Source organism: Podarcis melisellensis (assembly GCF_964234715.1).
Source record: "Podarcis melisellensis genome assembly, chromosome: 2".
Classification (NCBI taxonomy): Eukaryota; Metazoa; Chordata; class Lepidosauria; order Squamata; family Lacertidae; genus Podarcis; species Podarcis melisellensis.
In genome coordinates, this window is record NC_138529.1 from 120,420,513 (window position 1) to 120,437,968 (window position 17,456).

Consider the following 17,456-nt stretch of genomic DNA (forward strand, 5'->3'; position numbering starts at 1 on the left):
TCAGCCAGAGAGAAAGATGGAAAAGTGAATAGCAGCCATGAGCTCCATTCTTCCCCTTTCCCCATGAAGCTGAAGCAGGCTCAATTACAGGGAGAAGAAAAGTTGGAAAATCTGGAGGGGCAGCGTGGCTTTCCCCAGTGAAGCAGAAGATAGGATCCCCTGTGGGTTTTTGCTACTGTGTGAAAAAGAAATGGAGGGATGGAGGGTCGAGAATCTGAGGAAGAGAATCATTTGAACTAGATTATCCTTGGCGTCCCTTCCACTTCTACAATTCTATGACCCCTTCAGAACTTTGAATGTGTTTAAATAGCGAAGGTTGAGTCATTTTACAGACTACGCATGATCTACGCACAGGAAAATAAGGGGTGTCTGAGCATTTTTCCTGCCAGAGGCAGTTCCCTGGCAAGCTCTGGTCAGTCTCGTTGCATTAGGATTGTCACGGAAGGGCACTTTCTACTTTAGACTCGCAAAAAGCATTTTCCCCCCCACCTTACATGGAACCTAAAATGACCACAAAACCATCATTTCCTAAAACGAGTAATCAAAAAAATAATAATGGGAAGGAATCTTGTTGAACCTTACTCAGGAGTAAATTCACACGTCAAAACTCATTGAAAGGGTTTGCACAGAAGATGGGTGGCAAAAAGCCTCGGGGGGGGGGAGTATTTTAAAAGTAAACCAGAGGGTCTTGGCTGATCTTATGGAACTGCAGACTTTTAATGATCCTGTGACCAAATAAATCCAATTCAAAACCTGACCTCAGATAGACAATTGCTGCACATTTTACTGAAAGGGATGCTCATTGACCCTTTGGCCATACAGTCATAATGCTTCTTAGGATTCCTTTGTATTCAAATGATATACTGCCTACTTTTTATGCCCTTTAAGAATAAATGTGTTGATGTGTGTTTGTTTGTATGTGTATGAAAGCAAACACACATCCGGGAGGCGAGTGGCCAAACTGGGTCTTTGACCCGGGTGACAAAAAGCCTAGATTCGGCTTTCCCACAAAACCAATTATAAGAAGGTGGCACTATCATTACAGTAATCTGTAACACTAATTTATTTGCCAAGATTACTATAAATTTGTTATGAGTTCTGTGACAAGGACTAAAAAAAACCTGCAAAGCTTGCTACAAAAGGCGAATGAATAAATCACACTTACCTGTTTCATTTTGTTTATACAATAAAAATATTGGGACTATACTTCGGTTTTTAAAACACCCTAGTCTTTGTTTTTAAAGTGGGGTCTTCTAATGCGCCCCCTGGCAACATCGTTCCACCACAAATTAACTGCATTTGCAGCATTGAAAACCTCTAGGTCCGGACCATTCATCTTGATCATCAGTAAGTCATCAATGGTCGTCGCAAGCAGACGTTTCCGACTGTCCGTTTTAACCAGGTTTAGTTGGCTAACCCCCCTCTCGCATTCGGCAGTGCTAAGCGGGAGGACCCGCAAAAAGTTCAAAACTTTGCATATATTAATATACGAAGCACAAGCCGTTGACTCTGCTTGAAGTCGCTGCCAAGCTTCTTCACATGTGATGCTTGTCTTGTTGCCAGCCCACACTTTGAACTCTTGATACTCCTCCAAGATGGCTTCCTTGTCGACTCTCACGTTGCTGGGCAAGGCTTGCAAGAGTTCACTCAGTTCTTTTTCTCCGTGGCTACTTGCAGACGTGTCCCTTCCACCGACCGGTTTGGGTATGTTGCACGGGTCAAATATCTCCACGTTTCGCAGAACTCTGTCGTTTCCGATGCGGTCAAACCATTTGTCGATCGCTTCCACAATTGAACTCAGCAAGACCCGCCGATCTTCCTCAAAGCAGCCTACTTCGCTTGCGCTACTAACGATTTCTACGTCTTTGTACACTAACACGCCGCCTTCCAGCTGCGCGGCACTTTCAAACTTTTGCAGCTGAGGCCCGCTGTCTTTCACCATCCTCTGCAACCTCTCTTTCGTCGCCGTCAAGCTGGTTTTCACATCGCTGACGGACACACACTTCCTCCGAAACACCTCGGATAGCCTCGTAAGCGTGTGCGTAACGTCGTCCATGAAAAACAAAAACCTGACAAACCGCTCCGACTTCAAACGCTTCAAGTACCCCTTCAGCTTGGCCTCCACCTTCCTGTCTGGCTTTGTGCTGGAGCCGCTCACAATCTGCTGCAAGTGCACCACAACTACGGGCAGATTGTTGGCCAGGGCTTTCACAGCAGAGTTCTTCGACTGCAGCCACCTGATTCCGGTGATACCCATGTGGCGAAGCACTTTCTCGTTCAGGACTTCGCCTATCTCTTTCAGCTCCTTTGCCCTTTTCGGACTACTGTGGTAAAACGTGTATATACCCTTCACGACGTCCTCGGCAAGCCCGGCGAATTTGACGGACTTTAAGGCATCCCCTATCGCAAGCTCCAGTTGGTGAGCAACGCAGTGCACAGCCACCAGACCTGGACAGCTGTCCTGGAACAATTTCGCAACCCCAGACGCGTTGCCCGTATCAACGCTAGCCCCGTTGAAACTTATTGCCGTCAGCTTGCTTTTCCAATCGGGTATGTATTCGTCGAGAACCGACTCGATGGTCGACTTCACTTCCCCTGCATCCTCACTAGGACATTCCTTAAGGGCTCCGTAACTACATTTCACTTCAGCTTCATTTATATAATAAAAGTAAACAATCTCGGAAGCCGCGTTCGATCTATCTGTTGAGCCGTCGGCCAAAATCCCAAAGAAATTTGCTTTACTCAGTTTGTACTTGAGCTCTAGCCGAAGGCTTTCCGCAATGTAATGAGCAAACTGCTTGGCCGCTTTGTCGTTCCTGTACGTCTCGCCCACTATCAAGCCGTTTTTCTTCTGCAGTGCGCATAACGCCGGGAAGTCGTCAAAGGAATAGTTCTCCTTGACGATGAAGTATGCCGTATTGAACAGCTTCTCCAAGTTACTGTGCAAATTGCTGTCCATCGTTCTTAATTCCTGCACCGTCGGGACTGACAGGGGTGCGGACATTGGATTCAACCTGGCTAATTGAGCACGGCAAGCTTTTTGGTGAGTAGCAGATGCACCGTGTTTTTTTATCTGAAAAGGTAACAAAAATGAAATTTGTTATTATAGAATCATAGAACTGGAAGGGACCCAGTGGTCATCTAGTCCAACCCCCTGCAATGCAGGAATCTCAACTAAAGCATCCATGGCAGATGGCCATCCAACCTCTACTTTAAAACCTCCAAGGAAGGAGAGTCCACCACCTCTTGTGGAAGTTTGTTCCACAGCTGAATAGCTCTTACTGTAAGAAAGGTTCTCCAGATGTTTAGTTGGAATTTCATTTCTTGCAACTTGAAGACATTGGTTCGAGTCCTACCCTCCAGAGCAGGAGAAAACAAGCGTGCTCCCTCCTCCATGGGACAGTCCTTCAAATATTTGAAGATGGCTATCATATCTCCTTTCAGTCTCCACTTTTCCAGGCTAAACATACCCAGCTCCTTTAAGTGTTCCTCATAAGGCTTGGTCTCCAGAACCTTGATCATCCTAGTTGCCCTCCTCTGCAAACGTTCCAGCTTGTCAACATCCTTCTTAAATTGTAGCACCCAGAACTGGGCACAGTATTCCAAGTGTCGTCTGAGACCACCAGGTATAGGGAGGTACATAAATTCAATTAAAATAAAATAAAATAAAATTAAAAAAGCCACAATAGAGTGGTACTAATACTTCCCTTGATCTGGACACTAGACTTCAATTGATGCTGCCTACAATAGCATTAGCCACTATTATTATTATTATTATTATTATTATTATTATTACTATTATTATTACTATGCCGCTTTCCTACGGTATATTAAAAAAATCTCAAAGCAGTTTACAGCACATTAAAAAAATCAAATAAAACAATCCGGAATCAGTGCTAAAGAGCATTTATTTATGTATGTAATGACAGCAGCCAGGATATTTTCTGCACAAAAATGAGAGGAAGAAATTCCCACCAAAGAAGAATGGAAAAGCAAACTGACGGACTATGCTGAACTGGCAACGTTAGCAGCGAAAATAAGACAGCTTAATGATGGTTGTTTTATGGAAGAATGGAAGCCTTTTTTGGACTGTTTAGAGAAATATTATAGCATGATATTTGAACTATGAGCAACAGAAGGAATTAGAGATTATTGTAGGTAAAAGGTAAAGGTAAAGGATCCCTGGACAGTTAAGTAATAAACAACTATCTGACTTTTAGAAGACATCTGTTTAGGTAAGTTTTTAATGTTTGATGTTTTATCGTGTTTTTAATATTCTGTTGGGAACCGCCCAGAGTGGTTGGGGAAACCCAGCCAAATGGGCGGGGTATAAATAAATAAATTATTGTTGGTAGTGGTAGTCCAGTCAAAGGTGACTATGGGGTGTGGCACTCATCTCTGCTTTCAGGCCGAGGGAGCCAGCGTTTGTCCACAGATAGCTTTCTGGGTCATGTGGCCAGCAAGACTAAACTGCTTCTGGCACAGCAGAACACCGTGACGGAAACCAGAGCGCACGGAAATGCTGTTTACCTTCTGCCACAGCGGTATCTATTTATCTGCTTGCACTGGCATGTTTTCGAACTGCTGTGTTGACAGAACCTGGGACAGAGCAATGGGAGCTCACCCTGTCGCGGGGATTCGAACCGCCGACCTTCCGATTGGCAAGCCCAAGGGGCTCAGTGGTTTAGACCACAGCCCCACTTGTGTCCTTAGTATAAGAGAAACTATAAGACAAAGTGCAGCAAGGGGAGAAATAAAAAACACCACGGAAAACGGGATGGGAAGTCGACAAAACAAAAGAAAAATCTATTATGTATTGGAATGCATATGTGACATTTCTAGAAATTTAATAAAATGTATCTAGCTTGATCTACAGCATTTGTGATTCTGTAGGATTCAGGTAACCAGCCTTGGGGTCCACAGGAGCCTGGTGGTGGCATGATAGTCAGTTCCTCCTCTGCCAGCTCTGAGCTCAAGGAATAATTTAGGGCATCATTTAATTGCAGATTAGAACGTTTTGCCGTTTAAAAAACCAGAACAGACATGATTATAAGGACAAAAAACTAAAGAACAAAAACACCCAACGCCATTCATCCGTTTTGTTTCATCGAATAAGCAGGAGGCTGTTTGCCTAAAGGCACGGTGTCTGGCAAAGATGATGTCGCACAGGAAAAAACAAACAACAACAACAAAACAGAGGAGCTGTGCAGATGTAGCTACACCCACCACGGGCTAGAATTCTTTATAGGTTTCCATCGCTTTTGTTGCAGCAGTGGCAACGCTACTCAGAGCAGCAAAACAAGATATATGAAAGCTAGGAGATGTTTACATCTGTGTCTTGTTTCAGCTGCAAAAGTAACTTGCAGCCTAATAATAACAAGGGAAAATTGGCAGCTGGGCATGATGTCCAGTTAAAATCTGCCGCTGTTAATGACTGTTTCCCCCAGACCATTTAACTAAAAAAACCAAACAATTGTCACATTTAACAAATTTGGCAAACTGACATCACCTTGCCAACAAAAGTCCGTATAGCTAAAGTTATGGTTTTCCCAGTAGTGATGTATGGAAGTGAGAGCTGGACCATAAAGAAGGCTGATCGCCGAAGAATTTATGCTTTTGAATTCTGGTGCTGGAGGAGACTCTTGAGAGTCCCATGGACTGCAAGAAGATCAAACCTATCCATTCTGAAGGAAATCAGCCCTGAGTGCTCACTGGAAGGACAGATCCTGAAGCTGAGGCTCCGATACTTTGGCCACCTCATGAGAAGAGAAGACTCCCTGGAGAAGACCCTGATGTTGGGAAAGATGGAGAGCACAAGGAGAAGGGGACGACAGAGGACGAGATGGTTGGATAGTGTTCTCGAAGCTGTTCCCCAAACTGTGGGAGGCAGTGGAAGACAGGAGTGCCTGGCGTGCTCTGGTCCATGGGGTCACGAAGAGTTGGACACGACTAAACGACAACAACAATATGCAGAATATAAATATAAACTCACCGTTTCAATCTTGAACGTTGCACAGCCTTTCACGAAACTCGTATCCTCGGCCCGTGCAAATTCTTTGCAGACGAGGCATATCATAACATCAGCAAACATTTCCAGCCACGGATTTTCTAGCTTCCACTTTGAAAAAGTTGATGGCCTCACTTTCTTCCTCTGAGATTTAATAATACAAGTATTAGAGCAGCTAGCATCTTCTCCCTTATTGCTGGGTTTTCCTAACAAATCTGGCACTGCCCAAACATAATCAGTTAACTTATTAAACCTCATCATGATTTCATAATTATCTGTCTATGTATTTCTAATAGTATAACCAAATCAATATAACTGTAAAAAAACTACTCTGAAAATTTATTATTCCAAAAATGAAACCTTCCTCTGGTTGTCAATACAGTGGTACCTCGGGTTACTTACGCTTCAGGTTACAGACTCCGCTAACCCAGAAATAGTGCTTCAGGTTAAGAACTTTGCTTCAGGATGAGAACAGAAATCGTGCAGCAGCGGGAGGCCCCATTAGTCAAAGTGGTGCTTCAGGTTAAGAACAGTTTCAGGTTAAGAACAGACCTCAAGAACAAATTAAGTACTTAACCTGAGGTACCACTGTATTAGGATGATACCAGCAAGGAGTCTTTCTGTAAAAAAACAATTTAAATCAAATTTTATTGACTAGTGATTTAAATCGTGATTTATACCAATTTGATTTAAATAAAATCCACCCTGGTCTTCACCCAAAAAGGAGCTCGCAAAAGCGAAAAGACAATACAGTATTTGCTTTCCCACCTGCAAGGTCAGCTACCTTCACACCTTAAAACCTCTCCTCAAATCATTGCAGGAACCCATTCATTCACAAACTGAAATGCCCCGAACTTCTCAGTAAGACCTCATTCATATTTGTCTCCCCTAAGCTTGCCTCCCGTCCACATTAGGCTGCAGACAATTACTAGAAAGTGTGCAATGCATGTTTGCCCGTGTTCCACCTGAGCTCTCCAGACATTTCCCTATCTTGCTACACTACCTGTCTGAAGTCCTATTCCGACTGGCTGGCCCAGGTGCAGAATGCCTGGGTCTGTCCCTGATAACAACTCACAGAGGAGGTCACTTGCTATCTAGCTTGAATTGTGGGAATGCTTTTTCATTCCAATACAGCTATTAAAGTTTCAATTGTCATCAATTACGGCAGCTATGAATGGCCATTGGTCATCTTGCATCCATTGGGACTTCAGAAACTATGTTTCCATCAAAACTCACTGCTTACATTTTTCTCTGCGCTGATTGATTCACCTTCCAAACAACAGAAGTTGTAAACTCATTCGATGCCAAAATACTCCAGTCCCTCCATTTATTTCTACAGTGGTGCCCTGCAAGACGAATGCCTCGCTAAACGAAAAACCCGCAAGACGAAAGGGTTTTCCGATTTTTTAGCGGCTTCGCAAGACGAATTTCCCTATGGGCTTGCTTCGCAAGACGAAAGCCCATAGGGAAATCTACAGGGACAGCGGGGAAGTGCAGCGCGCCTTCTCCTCTGTTCCCGGACCTGTCCTAAGGCTTGCGGTGGGAGGTCCGGGCACAGAGGACAAGGCGCGAAGGGCTTCTCCTCTGTTCCCGGGGCTTGCGGTGGGAGGAGGGTATTTCCTCCCCACCGCCAACATTCAGAACAGCCTTCTGAATGTTGGCGGTGGGGAGGAAAGCCCTCCTCCCACCGCAAGCCTTCAGGACAGGTCCGGGAACAGAGGGGAAGGAGCGCAGCGCTTCTCCTCTGTTCCCGGGGCTTGCGGTGGGAGGAGGGTTTTTCCTCCCCACCGCCAACATTCAGAAGGCTGTTCTGAAGGCTGGTGGTGGGAAGAAAAGCCCTTCTCCACCGCCAGCCTTCAGAAGAGTTCCCGCCTAGGCTGCGGGTAGTAGCCTGCTGCCCCGCATGAGGGGCGCTCTTAAGCAGAGCGCCCCTCACGCGGGCCAGACATTCGCCGCTTGGGGAGCCCTGCAGGGGAAGTCCTGCAGGTCTCCCCAAGCTGCGAATGTCTGCCCCGCGCGAGGGGCACTCTGCTTAAGAGCGCCCCTCGGCGGGGCAGCAGGCTGCTATCCGCAGCTTGGAGAGCCCTCTGGACCTCTTCTGAAGGCGGGCGGGGGGCAAAAGTCTTTGCTCCCCCCCGCCTGCCTTCAAAAGCCGCCCGGGAGCATTTTAAAATCGCCCCGGGACAGCGGATGATTTCTCCGCTGTCCCGGGGCGATTTAAAAGCCCCCGGGAAGGCAGGCAGGGGGGACAAAGACTTTTGCCCCCCGCCGGCCTTCAGAAGAGGTCCGCCAGCATTTTAAAATCGCCCCGGGACAGCGGAGAAGTCTCCGCTGTCCCGGGGGCTTTTAAAATGCTGGGGGACGGCAGCGAAGCCTTCGCTGCCGCCTGCCAGCATTTTAAGATCGCCCCCGGGACAGCGGAGACTCCCCCCCCCCTTCAGAAGAGGTCGGGGGACAGACTGTCCCCGGACCTGGTCTGAAGTCGGTTTCCATAGGAACGCATTGATTGATTTTCAATGCATTCCTATGGGAAACCGTGCTTCGCAAGACGAAAAACTCGCAAGACGAAAAGACTTGCGGAACGAATTAATTTCGTCTTGCGAGGCACCACTGTACTCCCTTTATATGCAGAGTGTGTACAAAGGCTAAAGCTCATTCCACACTCAGTGCATTTAAACGGCTTCTCTCTGGTGTGGGTTCTTTGATGATTAATTAAGGTGGTTATTCTGTCTGAAGCTCTTTCCACACTCCCTGCATTCAAATGGTTCCTCCCCTCTGCAATTTGGAATTCCTTTTTAATTCTAATTTATATGTAAACACTATCACACATACTGGAGTCGGTTGGATGTTAGGATTCTGAGCATCAAACGCTTTCATCTTCCCACACTTGGAATTGTTTTGTTCTTGCCATTCTATTCCCATCAGATTCTCAGTCATCTCTTCTATTGCTTCGCTCTTGACGATCTCGGATGACAAAGTCCATTGCTCCCAATAATTCCCTTTGCGCTGCACCTCTTCTGTCATCTCTTCCGTTGCTTCAGTTTTGACAATCCCCGATGGCAAAATCCATTGCTGCTTATAATTCTCATTATTGTGCATCTCTTCTGCGCCTTCAGTTTTGACGATCCCTGATGGCAAAATCCATTGCTGCCTGTAATTCCCATTGTTCTGCGTCTCTTCTGTCATCTCTTCTGTCACTTCGCTCTTGATGATCTCTGGCGACCATCGCTCCCGAGAATTCCCATTATTCTGCACATCATCTGATGGTGAGGAGAGAGGAGAAGCATGTTTGAATCTCAAGAGAAAAACAAAGGATCTAATCACAGACCATTTCCCCACTATATGCCAAATTTAAATGTGGTTAACTTCTGAACCAAGGGATGCGGCTGGCGCTGTGCGTTAAACCACAGAGCCTAGGACTTGTCGGTCAGAAGGTCGGTGGTTCGAATCCCCGTGACGGGGTGAGCTCCCGTTGCTCGGTCCTGCTCCTGCCAACCTAGCAGTTCGAAAGCACAAAGTGCAAGTAGATAAATAGGTACCGCTCCAGCAGGAAGGTAAACAGCGTTTCTGTGCACTGCTCTGGTTCGCCAGAAGCGGCTTAGTCATGCTGGCCACATGACCCGGAAGCTGTACGCCGGCTCCCTCGGCCAATAAAGCGAGATGAGCGCCGCAACCCCAGAGTCGGCCACGACTGGACCTAATGGTCAGGGGTCCCTTTACCTAACTTCTGAACACCCTATAGTGCAAGACAGGGGTGGGGAACCTCGAGCCCACAGACCAAACGTGGCCCCTTTTGGTCCAGCAGAACAGGTTAAGGACCTCTTCCCCAGTCACCCTGCACCTGGCATCATACCTGAGAACATGTGTGGGGCAGGTAGGGGTGATACTTCAAAGGAACAATTGTGAGCTTAAAGCAAACTTCTGGTTCTTCCTCTGCTAGAGCAAGTTACACTCACAGCTACCTATCAACTGATGGGTAGAAGCAGCGCACCTTCCTTGAGCAGAGAAGAGGCTTCTACCAACCAGCACTGCTCTCTAAAGCTGTTTGTGACCCAATGGGAACTGCTTCTGCAGAAGGATTTGTTTATACATGTGGAGAGATCTGTTGTTGTTTGCCAGTATGCTTGTGAAACATGGACCACTTATAAACGCCATCTCCAACTCTTCGAAAGATTCCATCAACGGTGTCTCCAAAAATTTTTACACATCACTTGGGAAGACAGGTGAACTAATGCCAGTGCACTGGAAGAAGCAAAGATTACCAGTGTCGAAGTGATGATTCTTCAACATCAACTTTGTTGAACTGGTCATGTTGTGTGGATGCCTGATTATCGTCTTTCAAAGCAACTACTCTATTTCGAACTTAAAAATGGAAAGTGTAATGCTGGTGGTCAACAAAAGAGGTTTAAAGACTCTCAAGGTAAATCTAAAAAAAAAGTAGGATAAACACTGACAACTGGGAAACACTGGCCTGCGAGCTCTCCAGTTGGAGAACAGCCTTTACCAAAGGTGTCATGGACTTTGAAGAAGCACAAACTCAGGACAAAAGGGAGAAAGGTGCTAAGAGGAAGGCACATTTGGCAAACCCTCACCGTGATCAATTCCTGCCCAGAAACCTATGTCCCCACATGTGGAAGGACATGTAGATCCAGAACTGGCCACCACAGTCACATATGGACTCAATGTTAAAACTTGTGTTTATGGAAGACAATCTTACTCGGCTACAAGTGATTGCCAAAGAAGAAGACGACATGTTTACTGCAAAGGAATTCTGAGCGAGTTAAGAGGTTTTATTTTCTACTAAGACTGCATGTCTTTCATTCTCTGTCGCCTCTACTGTGTCCTGTCGCCTAACTGTTTTGCCATTTATCAGTACCAGATCTCTCAGGTGGGCCAAAGTGATTCAGGACAATCTCTGGCTGTCTCCACCCAATCTGGTTCAAGCCCAGATTTCCCCGAATTGATGCAATTTTGTTCAGGATCAGCGTTTGGGCTGGATCTGGTGCACAGCTTTACTTAACACAGAGAGATGGAGTGTATTTCACTGGCAAGCTTTGGATTTAGCCTAAATAGCATAGATATTGCACCATAGTTTTGTTCCCATTATAATCTCTTTCACTGACATTGTTAATATCAGTACCTGCCAATTTCTTCCCTTCCTCAGAGGCTTGTCCTGTTGGATTTTCTCCGGGCATAGAGACGAGGTCTGGTTTCAGAATGTCTGCCATAGAAACAGAAACAGGCTAGTTACTTCTGAGTACAAAAGACAGAGCCATTCCACGTTTGCTAACTGCTATGTTCCCCTCCCCAAAACCAAGAAGATCAGTCAGAACATGGTTGTGTGGACCCAGAGGTATCAACCTGGTTCTTGGAAGCCACCTCTCACTGCCCATTTAGCTCAGCTGAGAGGCATTCTAGAAGCCAAAGCAGCTATTTTAATGCGAGGCAAGGTGGAAGCGAAACCTCAACCAGGAGGCCATCTTTTCTCTGTATAAGTGGAACTCTATTGGATGAAGCCAAAAGGCTTGTCTTGTCCCGTATCCCCACATAGGCCAACTTGAACCTTATGGGGATCCCAAGTGGACATAAAGGCAAGAGCCCTCTCCTGATGTTCTTCCCAAATTCAGAGATGTTTGATATATAGCTGTCTTGCACAGCTTTACTTTCCGTGAATTTACTTAACCCTCTTTGAAAATCACTGCACAAAAATCTTTCAACTCCGAGACCAAAAGGAGCCCCACAAGACAGCTAAGCACTTACCGATTGGTATCTCCTCTTCTCTAGGATGCCGGATAAGTGGATCTTCTCCTTCTTCCCAACAGGAATTGAGGTCTGATACTTGGAAGGAAACACACAGGGCCAATTACGTCCGATTCTACTTACTCACCACAAAATATCCAGCTATTCCAAAGCCAGCCAACCGGACAGAGAGCCTGGAGAGTGAGATGGAATTTCTATAGGCCACAGCAACTACCCCTACCCAACCCTCACGTCTGCCCGGATGCCGCAACAAGTGGACACCGAGCTCACCCACTCAGGTCTCTGGGATGTAGACCAGAATGGCCTCCTCATCCACAATCAGATCAGGGATGAAGGAGGTCATATTCAGAGCCAACCTGGTATTCAGCAACAGGAGCCACAGACCTGAGGGCTGGCTGACAAGACAATCGAAACACCCCATGTTTTGCTGGCACACCATACAGTCACTATCTGTGCCATATGCCCCTTTCCCAGCTTGCCCTGCCTCCTACATCATACCTCCCCCTACCCTGAACCACTGGTCGCCCCAGGTTCAAAAAAGGATCTTTGCTGAAACATGCTGAAGTGCAAAATGCTTCCATTTCCAAGGGAGAGATGGAGAAGTTCCACAGCTGTTTTAGCCATTTCCACATTTTAAAAATACATTAAACATAAGCTGTGTTTGCAAAGGAATGAACAGGAGTATGCTCTAAGGGTCAGCATTGTACCTTTGCGCCCGTATACAGTGGTGCCTCGCAAGACGAAATTAATCCGTTCCGTGAGGCTCTTCGTATAGCGGTTTTTTTGTCTTGTGAAGCAAGCCCATTGACAGCTTAGCGGATTAGCGCTATTAGCGGTTTAGCGGCTTTTAGCGATTAGCTGTTAAGCGGCTTATCAGCAGATCAGCTGATAAGCGGCTTAGCGGCTTAGGAAAAGGGGGGGAAGGGAAAAAACCCCACAGGAACTCGTAAGACATTTTCGTCTTGCGAAGCAAGCCCATAGGGAAATTCGTTTTGCGAAGCGCCTCCAAAACGGAAAACCCTTTCGTCTAGCGGGTTTTGCGTCTTGCGAGGCGTTCGTCTTGCAGGGCACCACTGTATCCCTGAAGGAGCATCTCTACCCCCATCATTCAGCCCAGACACTGAGATGGAGCACTGAGGGCCTTCTGGCAGTTCCCTCACTGCAAATAGTGAGGTTGCAGGGAACCAGGCAGAGGTTCGTTTTGGTAGTCACACCCGCAGTGTGGAACACCCCCCCCCCATCAGATGCCGAGATAAAGAACTATACAACTTTTAGAAAACATCTGAAGGCCACCCTGCATTGGGAAGTTTTTAATGTTTTATTATGTTTCTGTATATGCTGGAAGCAGCCCAGAGTGGTGGGAGCAACCCAGTCAGGGTCGGGGTACAAATAATAAAATTATTATTAGAATCCCAGCCACATCTCCCCACCCTCAATGAAAACAAATGAAACCCACACAAATTAAAAACTGCTAAAACAATTGCTGAGTATTTAAGTTGTTGTGCTCAGGGATGTTGGATTCCGTGTGGAAAATGAAGAAATTTCTCATGTGGCATCAACAGAAGTCTGCCGGAGTGGCCCAAAAGCTCAAACTCCCTGCTAGTTAATGAAGTGGGTTCATTTGCTTAGATGCTTTTACACCTACAGCACAACAAAAGTGAGAGTAAGCAAAAAGCCCAGAACATTTGCAAAATAAAAAACTGCAGGATTTTAACAGGAAGCTAGGGGACATGTGGGACATGGGTGGCGCTGTGGGTTAAACCACAGAGCCTAGGACTTGCTGATCAGAAGGTTGGCGGTTCGAATCCCCGCGACGGGGTGAGCTCCCGTTGCTCGGTCCCTGCTCCTGCCCACCTAGCAGTTCAAAAGCATGCCAAAGTGCAAGTAGATAAATAGGTACCACTCCAGAAGGAAAGTAAACGGCGTTTCCGTGCGCTGGTCTGGTTCGCCAGAAACGGCTTAGTCATGCTGGCCATATGACCCAGAAGCTATACGCCGGCTCCCTCGGCCAATAAAGCAAGATGAGTGCCGCAACCCCAGAGTCGGCCATGACTGGTCCTAATGGTCAGGGGTCCCTTTACCTTTACTAGGGGACATGCATTCACTAAATCTGGGGCAGTAGAAGAGCTCAAACCTTTGAAGCAGCAAATGGAATAGAAAGTGCAATTGCGTTTAACTGCTCAATAACATCAGAAAAAGGCTATTACAATGACATGGGGGGGGGGCAGCCTTACCTAGAGAGGCCACAGTCTCGTAATTCTCTTCCATGACTTCCCTATGCAAAGCTTTTTGGTGCGGATCCAGAAGAGCCCATTCCTCTGCCTCGAAAAACACAGTTACGTCCTCAAAGGTCACCAGGCCCTGGACAAAGGAGTAGAATTCATTCCACCATTTTCTAAGCGTGTAAGGAGATGTGATAGATGCATGTGTGCTTTCATTTATCTATCTGTCCCCATCACGGCCACTTTTACTGGGCCAAAAGTAAAAAGGAAAGGAAAGAAAAAAAGAGGCATATTTTTTCAGTCTCCCTTGCGTCTCCACACACAGAGAGGCACCCAGGAAACTCGCATCACTCTCTTGGATTCTCCTCCCCTTACCTGAGGTGGCTGCCAGGAAGCTCTTTCAACTTCACCCCAAGGAAGAGACAGTCCCGGCTGTGAACCTGAGGCCATAGCCCTGCCTTCAGGGCGTGAAGGATGAACGGGGCCACCCCCGCGGCAGTCACAGCTGCTCCCCCAATGCACTTTAAAGCATGTTGCAGCCGTCAAGCGGGGTCACCCCAGTGCCTGCAGGGGAGAAACAGGAGATCGGAGGGATGTTAGCCACCTTCAACCTCTGCTATAATACAGTTCACTGAAGTCCAGTGCCGAAGGCCTTCTGGCAGTTCCCTCACTGCGAGAAGTGGAGTTACAGGGAACCAGGCAGAGGGCCTTCTTGGTGGTGGTGCCCACCTTGTGGAACGCCCTCCCATCAGATGTCAAGGAAGTAAACAACCATCTGACTTTCAGAAGACATCTGAAGGCAGCCTTGTTTAAGGAAGTTTTTAACGTTTGATGTTTTATTGTGTTTTTAATATTCTGTTGGGAGCCACCCAGAGTGGCTGAGGAAACCCAGCCAGATGGGCAGCGTATAAATAATAAATTATTATTACTATTATTATTATTACTACTACTACTGGTAGGACTTGTCATTCACAGATCATATACTACTACTACTGTCATTCACAGATCATATATATGAAATACTTTATTGTCACTTGTACAACTTGTATACAGTGAGATTACACGAGCACACCTCCCACTCAGCTCCCTTAGTCTGAATTCCCCTCGTTTACTGACGCACACCCACCAAACCCGAAAGTCAGCTGCCCTACTGTTATCTTTTCATTCAGCAGCCTTACAGCCCACCCATAGAAGCTGTTCTCTCGATCTCTCTCTAAATATTTAAATTTTATTTGAATATAAAATATGGAATAAATACACACACACACACAATATTATACTGCTACTACTACTAGTAGGACTTGTCATTCACAGATCATATACTACTTCTACTACTGTCATTCACAGATCATACATACGTAGATGAGTGATTCCAAAGCCTGGGTCTCCAGCTGTTTCTGGACTACAATTCCCATCACCCCTGGCCATTGGTCCTGCTAGCTAGGGATGATGGGAGTTGTAGTCCAGAAACAGCTGGAGACCCAAGTTTTGGGGGGGAAAGACTGCACGATCCCCGCTCAGCCTGGGCATCTCGGTCCTTGTCTCCGGCCCTGGCTCAGAAAAGAGTTCCGTCCCTGCCCAACTCAGAGCATCCCCCGAATTGGGAGCGATTTCTGACTTCCCAATTGGGCCAGGCCCCCTTAGGAAGGATCCGAGGAGGAATGGGAGGGAAGTGGGGTCCCTTCTCTTCCTTCCAGCTCCCCACCCCCCCCGATCCAAATCCTCCCCTTCCCTCCCTCCCTCCATCCTACCTGACACCTCTTCTCACCTGTAGCGCCCGATCCAGCAGCTCCCTTCCGCCGTCCGGAACCCGGAGGAAGCAATAAGAGTGAAGCCCCGCCCCTTCCTTCCGAGGCCAACTTCCTGCCGCTCTAGGAAGCAGAGCTCTGTGCATTAACCCTTCGCAGGGCTTAAGGTGCGCGCACGCGCGCTTTCACGCACAAACAAACGCTCTTAGGGAGTTTTTTTTTAAAAAAAAACAACACTAAGGTGAAATAACATAAATCAAAAAGCGGTAGCCAGCAGTCTCCCAAGCAGGAAAAGTGTCATAATGTGACCCGCATTGCAGGGGGTTGGGCTAGATGACCCTTGGAGGTCCCTTCCAACTCTACTTTTATTTTGCACAGCAAAGGAGCGATCACATGTACATGTTTTATCTCAGCCAACCATATTTTAGCTGAGTTAGGTGAGCACAGGCCTGAAGAAGAGCTCGACTTGCGTTTTCATTTGTGTAAAATATTATTTGCTTTCCTCATGTTTTTGTTGTTGTTCTTTAGTCGTGTCAGATTTTAACTTCCTGCCTCTCTAGGAACCAGACTTCCTGCCCCTCTAGGAACCGGAGCTCGCTTCTTTTGCCCAGTTGGAGGACTAAATGAAAGGAGCAGCAAGATTTCTCCTCACCCTTCTCCTCTTTAAAGATTTCCAGAACCTTCATGATCTTGATAAACCTCAGCACATGTCGCAGCTTGCCAATTTCCTTAAACTCAGGTGCCCAGAACTGGACACAGAACTTCATGACCAAGGAGAAGAACTGTACTATTGCTTCCCTTTGATCTGGACACTATACTTCTGAGAGTACAGAATATTAGCTGCTGCTGCTTCTTTTTTCTGCTGCTGCTGCATTCCTTCAATTCCCCCAGGCATCCACTTGTATTTCACTTGCTACCAAAATTCAGTTCTGAATCAGGAAATAATAATAATAATAATAATAATAATAATAATAATAGTAATAATAATAATTTAGTTATACCCCGCCCTCCCTGGTCAGAGCCGGGCTCAGGGCAGCTAACACCAGTACAATTAATGGGGGGGAAAACCAATTTAAAATACAGGATAAAATGCAATTTAAAATGTAGCCTCATTTTAAAAGTAGCCCACAGATCAAAACCATAAGGGGAGGGAAACACAAGGGTCAGACTGAGTCCAAACCAAAGGCCAGGTGGGACAGCTTTGTCTTGCAGGCCCTGCGGAAAGATGTCAAGTCCTGCAGGGCCCTCGTCTCTTGTGACAGAGTGTTCCACCAAGTTGGGGCCAGTACTGAAAAGGCCCTGGCCCTAGTTGAGGAAGTATGTATTGTCACATCCCAAGCAGCCATATTTGTACCCCCTTCACAATTTGCCCCACTGTGGCCCAGCCTGGCCAAGCCCTAGAATTCACCTTGGGAAAGCTGCTGGGTCGTTCCCCTACAGAGGTTCAAGCCAAAGAAAACCACTGCTTTCTTTTCCATTGATGAGCAATGGCTCTCCATTATGTAACATGGTAGACCTTGTTTTACATAACATGTGGCTGCCCCCCACCTACCCACCCCCCCAAAAAAACCCAGAGGGAAGCTACAACTAACACATAAAAATGCCACCCTGCAATCTGTAAGAATGGGGAACTAGGTCTGCCAAAACGGTAACCAACAAGATGGAATGTGAAAACCAAATCACTGCGGAAAGGATCTGATGAAGCAGGCAGCCTGTGGA

General features: G+C 46.6%; 2 protein-coding genes across 6 annotated transcripts in view; both read right to left on the reverse strand.

Moving 5' to 3' along the window:
* Window positions 1–17,456, reverse strand: part of LOC309364428 (uncharacterized protein) — a 49,584-nt gene that overhangs the window by 22,926 nt on the left and 9,202 nt on the right. The gene's annotated exons all lie outside the window — the stretch shown is intronic.
* Window positions 788–16,279, reverse strand: LOC309364392 (zinc finger protein 862-like). Of its 5 annotated transcripts, none has more exons than XM_081901575.1 (8): window positions 16,137–16,279; window positions 14,365–14,553; window positions 14,002–14,128; window positions 11,768–11,845; window positions 11,148–11,228; window positions 8,840–9,267; window positions 5,993–6,151; window positions 788–3,073 (listed from the first exon to the last, which is right to left on the reverse strand). In XM_081901575.1, the coding sequence occupies exons 2-8, from the start codon at window positions 14,437–14,439 to the stop codon at window positions 1,226–1,228; spliced, it is 2,796 nt and encodes a 931-aa protein (XP_081757701.1). In that variant the 5' UTR covers window positions 14,440–14,553; window positions 16,137–16,279; the 3' UTR covers window positions 788–1,225. The 5 variants fall into 5 exon arrangements, with proteins under 5 accessions (XP_081757701.1, XP_081757700.1, XP_081757702.1 ...); XM_081901574.1 differs by lacking the exon at window positions 16,137–16,279 and adding an exon at window positions 15,758–15,891; XM_081901576.1 differs by lacking the exon at window positions 16,137–16,279 and adding an exon at window positions 15,758–15,817 and having other exon boundaries at window positions 14,365–14,605.

Excerpts from the sequence above, each read along its gene's own strand:
- LOC309364392 (XM_081901575.1), bottom strand. The coding sequence starts at position 14,439 with ATGGCCTCAGGTTCACAGCCGGGACTGTCTCTTCCTTGGGGTGAAGTT. Across the intron at positions 11,229-11,767 it reads AGAAGAGGAGATACCAATCG|ACATTCTGAAACCAGACCTC; the intron begins GTAAGTGCTTAG and ends TTTCTATGGCAG. Across the intron at positions 6,152-8,839 it reads CTAACATCCAACCGACTCCA|AGGAAGAAAGTGAGGCCATC; the intron begins GTATGTGTGATA and ends ATTAAATCTCAG.